This window comes from Dryobates pubescens, unplaced genomic scaffold, assembly GCF_014839835.1.
Source record: "Dryobates pubescens isolate bDryPub1 unplaced genomic scaffold, bDryPub1.pri scaffold_63_arrow_ctg1, whole genome shotgun sequence".
NCBI lineage: Eukaryota > Metazoa > Chordata > Aves > Piciformes > Picidae > Dryobates > Dryobates pubescens.
In genome coordinates this window covers 31,807-39,866 of record NW_026530782.1, presented here as the reverse complement: position 1 = coordinate 39,866, position 8,060 = coordinate 31,807, and the positions used below count along the sequence as shown (strand labels likewise).

The 8,060-nt window shown below is 53.2% G+C and overlaps 1 protein-coding gene across 1 annotated transcript; it reads left to right on the top strand.

The window, feature by feature from the left end:
• Positions 1-2,552: 2,552 nt before the first annotated feature.
• On the top strand, positions 2,553-3,806 carry LOC128899777 (zinc finger protein 239-like). The gene is made up of 2 exons (XM_054179466.1): positions 2,553-3,316; positions 3,401-3,806. Exons 1-2 carry the CDS (start codon positions 2,553-2,555, stop codon positions 3,804-3,806), a joined length of 1,170 nt encoding a protein of 389 aa, XP_054035441.1.
• Positions 3,807-8,060: the final 4,254 nt, after the last annotated feature.

Here is an 8,060-nt window from a genome sequence, read left to right as displayed (position 1 = left end):
ATCTAACACTGCCCAAGGAGGTACTCAGGGGTCCTACCCACACACCCCACCCCATGCCCCATGGCAGGAGTCACCTGAAGTCTCACTCCCTCTCTGTCCCCCTTCATCAGTTCCTGCATGAAGTGGCTGCAGGGTCCCTCCCCACCCCTCATCTATAATCCCCCCTTGGCTTGGTGCTGTTCTTTCAGCCCTCCAGCTGATCCCAGCCATTAGTCTCAGGCCCCTTCCATTCTTGTGCTCCTGCTTCCAGCCCAGTTCCTTAGATGCTTCCTCAGCCACAACATTTTCCACTGCAGTCTTCCAACTGCAGTGGAATGGAGGTGGGGGACACAGTGCCATGGGACAGCAAAGCCACCAGGGACATGGATGGGCTGGGAATGAGGGAAGGGCCTGGGAATGGTGAGGCAGGAGTTAGGCCTTGTCCCTCCAAAAGGGGAAGGCATCAGGGGCCCAGGTAGTAAATGTGTGTGCAGGAGATGCCAGAATCTGGCAGCATTTCAGGAGCTGAAAGGAGTGAATTGTGCTGCAACTCTGCCTGTGTCAGCTGGGAGATCACCAACATCCATGGGCACTGTGCCCTCCCATCAAACCTCATTTTCTCATGGGGATGTGGAATGGCAGCTCCAGGGAACTGCAAAGAGAAAGCTGACAGAAATGGGTGAGGGCAGAAGGAAGCCAAAACCTTTCAAATGAGTCTCTTTAGGCTGCCTGTGTGTGGATGGTGCTGGAGGTGTCAGATTTGCCCAGGGGACAGAGACTCTTCCAGCATCACAGTGAGGGCTGAAGAGGTTTTGCAAGAAGCTGACCAACTCCCTTTCCCCTTTCCTGCAGCTGCAGAAAGCATGAGCATCCCCTTCTGTGTGCCCTCAGGGCTTCTCTGAGCTTCTGTTGAGGAGTGGCCATGTGGTGGGTTGAAAGGAAAGGCTCTGCTTTCCCTTCCCCACTGAGAAAGAAACCGCGGCTAACTCAGTAATTAGAAAAACAGACTATGTATTTACAAGCATGTGTAGGAAGCAGATTACATGTAACACCACAAATACAGGGATTTTACAATATGTACAGGAATATACAGCAAATTAACTCAACCAGAAACCAGACCCCCCCAACAGAGGGGGCTTCCCCCTGTGCCCCCTTCACCCCCCTACCTCCCTTCTCCCCCAGAGAGGTAGAAAAGGAGACAAGGGTGGTTAACAGGGCAGGAAAGAAAGAGAGGCCTGGTACAGCAGTTAGTATCTCTTATCTCAGTTGGCCAGAAGCCCATAAGCAGTCCAGCCAAAAGGGACAGCAAAGAAAGGAAGACTGAGAGAAAGTCCCAGCCGCGCTGGGTCCAATCTCACCTCCCACCTTACTTAGCCAATGAAATTCGTTTAGAATACCAAAATATTTTATAAATATTTAGCCAGTGTGCCCCTTAAAGGCACAGAGTCAAACAGTCACAGGCCAGCACAGAGATGGCCCTCGACAGAGCCCTGATAGCAGGAGGTGCCTGCAGGGCAGAGCTGAATACAGGATGGGCTGGGGTGGGGTTTGTGAGCAGGGCCAGGGAGGATGCCTGGGGCCAGAGCAACAGCTCCTGTAAGAGGAGCCAGCAGCCAAGGCCTGGGAGAAGCTGGCTGGAGGCAGGTCTCTTGTGGTGCTGCCCTGCAGAACAAGGAGCTGAGTCTCACCTGAAGCCCTCCCATCTCCAGGAGCCTGTCCATCTGCTGTGCGCCCAACAAGGCCCAGCTTTGGTGTAGGGCTATGGGCAGTGCTGAGCCATCTCTTGGAGGTCAGTCCTATCCTCTGAGCCCTTAGTTTCTCTCTTGCAGGGTTGGTATCCTTCTCCCTCCATCACATCTGCACGTCTGGGCTGGGCAAAGGCAGTTTGCAGATCTGCCCCTTGGGACAGCTCAGCAGGTAAAAAACTCAGACTGGGACAATGGTAGGACCCCATCCCCCTGGTTCTGCCTGGGGCACCTCCCAACCTCCTTCAGAGCTTCCTGCCCACCACATTTCAGCCTTCTGGGGGATATGAGTGACATCAGCTCTGGTGGGAGTCTGGGGCCCCCTCAGGCAGGTGAGGGTGTGGGTCAGAGCTGCTGGCTCTGTTGTCTGAACCAGGTGAGATAAAGGCACAGCCTGGGCCAGGAACCATGCTGCCAGTGCTGCTGGGCTTGAGAGCAGGGGGGATGAGACCCCTCCATAAGTCCTGGGGTGTCTCGGCATCCCCAGCATAGGAACCCAGGGTCTCAGCACAGGTAGTAGAGGTCTGACTGCACCACCATGGCAATGGCTGGGGGTTGAGGGTCCCTCTCCATTCCTTGCACTAGCTGAAAATTTGGTGTTGGGAGGTGGTGGCTGTTGGGGGCTGTCCTTACCCAGGCAGGATCTCAGAATTTGAGCTCCTGGGGTCAGGTGCTTCCATTTTCCCTAGGGCACAGAGGTGAACCCCTTCCCCCACCAGCATGGCCTCACAGAAGGACCCAGACAAGCACTGAGAGGAGAAGCAGCACCCAGAGAAGAAGGTGGATCAGCCAAAATGCAGCCCCAAGAAAGAGGAGGAAGATGCTAAGATGGAGGAGGAGGATGATGAGGGGAATGATAACTATGATGATGAGTGTGAGGAAGAGGAGGACAATGACCAGTGTAAGAAAGAGGAGGAGGGGGAGTATGAAGCCATTGCAGCCCCCTCTGTGCCTCCCAAGCAACTGAATCAGTGCCCTGAGTGTGGGCAGAGCTTCCCACCTGGCTCAGATCCACTGGAGCACCGCTGCCCCCAGGCTGGCACCAGACCCTTCATCTGTGATGTCTGTGGCAAGAGCTTCAGCTGGAGCTCAAATCTCACCAGGCACCGCCTCATCCACACTGGTGAGAAGCCCTTCACCTGCAGTGACTGTGGTGAGAGCTTCAACTGCAGCTCCACCCTGATCGTGCACCGCCGCACCCACACTGGAGAGAAGCCCTATGGTTGTGGGGCCTGCAGCAAGAGATTTGCTGACAAGTCCTCCCTCAGGAAGCACCGCGGTGTCCACGCCAATGAGAAGCCCTTCACGTGTGACACCTGCGGCAAGAGCTTCAAAAGCAGCTCCACCCTCACCATCCACCGCCGGATCCACACCGGGGAGAAGCTGTTCCCCTGTGCAGAGTGCGGCAAGAGCTTCACCGAGAGCTTGAAACTCATCCGGCACAAAGTCATCCACAGTGGCGAGAAACCCTACAGCTGCTCTGACTGCGGCAAGAGCTTCAACCGCAGCTCACAGCTCACCATGCACCAGCACAGCCACACCGGAGAGAAGCCTTACGTGTGTGGGGATTGCGGTAAGAGATTTGCTGACAAGTCCTCTCTCACAAGGCACCATCACGTTCACTCCGGTGAGAAGGCCTTTTCTTGTGATGACTGTGGTAAGAGCTTCAAAACCAGCTCCACCCTCAGCAACCACCGCCGGATCCACACTGGAGAGAGGCTGTTCCCCTGTGCAGAGTGTGGCAAAAGTTTCACCCAGAGCTCCAAACTCATCCGGCATCAACTCATCCACAGCGGTGAGAAACCCTACAGCTGCAGTGACTGCGGCAAGAGCTTCACCGAGAGCTCCAAACTCCTCCAGCACCGCCTCATCCACACTGGTGAGAAACCCTTCAGCTGCGCCGACTGCAGCAAGACCTTCAACTGCAGGTCTACGCTCGGCCGGCACCGCCGCACCCACACCGGTGAGAAGCCCTTCACCTGCAGTGACTGTGGCAAGAGCTTCGGCTTCAGCTCCAACCTCACCCAGCATCGCCGTACCCATGCCAGGGACCAGCCCACACTGGGGAGCAAGCACGAATAGACTCATCCTGGGTCTGGTGGGGTAATTGTGAGCCCTCTGAGGGGGCCCTTCCAGCAGATGGAACCAAAATTGCCTCTTTTTCACCTGCATTTCTCAGGGGCTGGGGGCTCCAGCAGGAACAAACACCTCCTGCCCTTCTGAACACCAATTAGTGGTGATGAAAATAATTACAGTGACAAGTTGGCACAGCTGAAGCTGCCATTGGAGCTGGGCCAAGCTTTGCCAGAGTTTGCTGGTTCTTCCCCAATGCTTTGAGTCTCCCTGGGGTAAAAAACCCTCTGGCCATTGCCCAGTTGTGTCAATAAAACCCCAAAGGTACCCAAATCCTGTCTTTTTCACTTTTATATCAGACATTCCTTCCCACAATGCCCAAATGTTTGGGGCATTTGTTCCCTAGGAATGGGGCTGGAGCTGTGTGCAGTTCTGGGAGGTCAAAGTGAGGTTCTTGGAAGAGTCTTGAGAGTGTCTTGGCGGGGTGTCAGGGGCATCTCAGAGGGATTCTTTGTGGGGTGCCAAGGGATCTTGGGTGTTTTGAGGTCTGGAAGTTCTAGGACTGACTTTGAAGGATCTTTGGAGGGGTAAGGGGAAGTTTCAAGGAAGTCTTTGGAAGAACTCAGAAAGCTTCTGTCAGTTTTCCACTAAGGGGCTCTGAGGCTTTCCAGCAGGCCTGGCAGCTTCCAAAGGGCTTCCCACTAGCTCAGCAGTGTTCCTGATGGATTCCTGGAGCAGGCCTGGGGCTTCCCTCAGGCTTTCCATGCATCTAGAAGAGGAAAGAGATATTTTTGAGTGTTTAGAAGTTTTTAGGAGCTTTAAGAGTTTTTAAACTGTGAGATTGATGCCTTCCAACAGGTCTGACACTTCTGATGGGATTCCACTGCCCACCTGTGGCCTTTCATCATTCCAGAGAAGCTGGGCTTTGCCTCTGGCATTCCACTAGCCCTTCAGTGGCCCTGCTGACTGACAGCAAGCTAGGGCTTCCCTTGTCAGTCCACTAGGCCTAAGTGCCCCTGCTGCCCACCAGGCTCACTGGAATGCATCAAGGGCACCACTGGGCCAGTGGAAATACTGAGAAAAGCCCCAGGCTCACAGGAAGGCAGCAGGGCCTCTGCTTTGGTAGTGAAAAGATTGACTGAAAACTCCCAGGCTTGCTGAATACATAAAGGGCACTGGTGGGGCATCAGAATTCCTGTTGGAAGCACAGAGTCCACAGTAAAGCATCAAGGCCAAGGCCACTGTTGGGGCAGTGGAAAGCCCTATGAATCTCTGGGGCTATGGAAAGGCAGCAGAAAGCATCCAGAAGGTCTAGGCCTGCTGGAAGGCATAATGGCTGCTGGTGAACCAATGGAAAACCTGGAGGGAGCTTCAGGCCTGCTGGAAGGAATCAGATCCACAGGTGTGAGCTTGTGCAAAGCCCATCAGAAGCCCTGGGCCTAATGGAATTACAGAGGGCAAATTTTGGACCAGCTGAAAGTCCCTGTGGTGGCCTGGCCCTGGCTGGGTCCAAATGCCCACCAAAGGCACTGTCACTGCCCTTCTTAGGTGGACTGGGGAGAGGGGAAATGTAGGAGTTTGAGCTAGTCCCTAGCATAGACACTAATTGCAAATGAGACATTTCCAGAGACTTTTGAGTAAAAGATAAACACTGCTGGGATTTGCCACAGAATGCTAACAACACAGAGGTCAATATCATTCCATTGGGCTGTGCTGTTGTTACGCTGTGCATATATCTGTAAATACATTTTGTACAAGTTTATTACCTTTTATACTTTGATATCTATTTCATTTTGTAAGTACAATTCCATTTTTACTTCCATATTCTGAGTGTGGTGAATTTGCCCTGGGGGGCAGATTCTAAACAAAGTTATTGGGGGGGGGGGGAATCCAATGCGACCCACAACAGGAAAATATCCCAGAAGGCTGTAATGAGATAGAAGGAAATTTAATAATGCAAAGCCGTTGTGGCTGCAGAGCCGATCGGGACCGGCACCCGGGACCGCTCCGCTTGAACCAAGAGCTTTCTGCCTGGCTTTTTGCTTTCTTTTTGGGGCTTTGTGGGTCGGAAGGACCCCTGGTTGGCGGTGAGGTCTGGCAGGATCATCCTCTCGTGAGCCTGCTCGGGATCAGGAGCGTGATGTCAGCCACGGGAAGTTTAAATCCCGCCAGGGCTGTGTGCGTGACACCATCATGGCTGCAGAGCCGCCCAGGGCCGGCAGCCTTCTGCTGCTCAGATAAATAAAATTTTTTAAAAAAGAATTAATAACTATCAATGAAAGGCTGAACCATGGCTGTCACTCAGACAAAGGCTAGAAAAACAATATCTACCCAGACAGAGTTGCTGCATCAGCACATAGGAGTCCAGGCTGCTGGCTACCGAGAGTGCTGGAGCCTGGCACTTGGAATGGTGGGGGAAGGAGACAACACCTGTGTCAGGTGTGAGCAGGTGAACTTTCTCCTCAGTCTGGTGGCAGAGTTAAAGGATGAAGTGGCTGAGCTGAAGGAGGAGGTATCTAGGCTAAGGACAATAAGGGAAAGTGAAAGGGAATTAGATTTGTGGGATCAGGCTCTGCAGATCTCCCCTGTTGAGGGAAGGGTCCCTGGAAACGGGGAGGGATGGATACAGGTCCCGGCCAAGGGTGGCAAGAGAAATCCATCCTGGCCCTCTCCTCCTCTTCCACTGCCCTTGCATAATAAGTATGAGGCCCTGCAGGCTGAGGGCAGTGGGGATGAAAGGGCTGAGGAGCAGCCATCTGGGGAGGAGCCTAAGGCCAAGCAGTCCCCACCAACTCTAACGACTAGCTCCACAAAGAAAAAGAGAAGGATTATAGTTGTTGGGGACTCTCTCCTGGGAGGTACTGAGGGACCCATATGTCCTCCCAACACATCCCACAGGGAGGTCTGCTCCCTATCCAGTGCGTGGGTAAGGGACATCACAAGGAGACTCCCAAAGCTGATCCAGCCCTCTGACTATTACCCTCTGCTGGTAATAAAAGCTGAAAGTGACAAAATTGACAAGAAGGGCACCAGGGTGATTAAAAAAGAATTGAAGGCCCTTGGACAATTGATTGATGGGGCAGGAGCTCAAGTGGCTTTCTGCTCAGCTCCCTCAGTGGCAGGGGTGTACACTGAGAGGAACAGGAGAACCCATGCCATCAACAATTGGCTCAGGGTATGGTGCCAGCAGCGGAATTTTGGGTTCTTTGATCATGGGGCAACTTTTACTGCACCTGACCTGCTGGGTCCTGGCCTGCATTAGGAATAGTGTGGCCAGCAGGAGCAGGGAAGTCATTGTGCCCTGTACTCTGCATTGGGTAGGCCACACGTTGACTCCTGTGTCCAGTTCTGGGCCTCTCAGTTTAGGAAGGACATTGAGACACTTGAACATGTCCAGAGAAGGGCAACAAGGCTGGGGAGAGGCCTTGAGCCCAAGGCCTATGAGGAGAGGCTGAGGAAGCTGGGGTTGTTTAGCCTGGAGAAGAGGAGGCTCAAGGGAGACCTCACTGCTCTCTACAACTACCTGAAAGGTAGTTGTAGCCAGGAAGGGGTTGGTCTCTTTTTTCTAGCAACCAGCACCAGAACAAGGGGACACAGTCTCAAGCTGCACCAGGGGAAGTTTAGGCTGGAGGTGAGGAGAAAGTTCTTTACAGAGAGAGTCATTTGTCATTGGAATGTGCTGCCCAGGGAGGTGGTAGAGTCACCATCCCTGGAGGTGTTCAAGAGGGGATTGGACATGGCACTTGGTGCCATGGTTTAGTAGTCTTGGGTGACAGGTTGGACTTGATGATCTTTGAGGTGTCTTCCAACCTTGGTGATCCTGTGATCCTGATGGGGTGCAATTATCTAGAAAGGGCAAGAGGGTACTAGCACTAGAGTTGGCAGGGCTCATTAAGAGGGCTTTAAACTAGGTCTGAAGGGGGCAGGTAAGGAAATCAGTCTCTCTGAAGAGGAGAGAGTGGGATGCAAATTAGGGTTAATTGAGAAATTGAGAGCCCAGCTGCAGTGCATGTACACCAATGCACGCAGCATGGGCAATAAGCAGCTGGAAGTCCTGGTCCGCCAGGGTGACTATGATATAGTTGCCGTTTCAGAAACATGGTGGGATAGCACACATGATTGGAGTACTACACTGGGGGGTTACAGGCTCTTTAGGAGAGATGGGCAAGGGAGAAGAGGAGGAGGGATGTGGGGGACTGTGATGTATCTGTGAACCCTCAGAAGAGCTCTGGTGAGAAAACATCACTGTGCTCCCATGAGAAT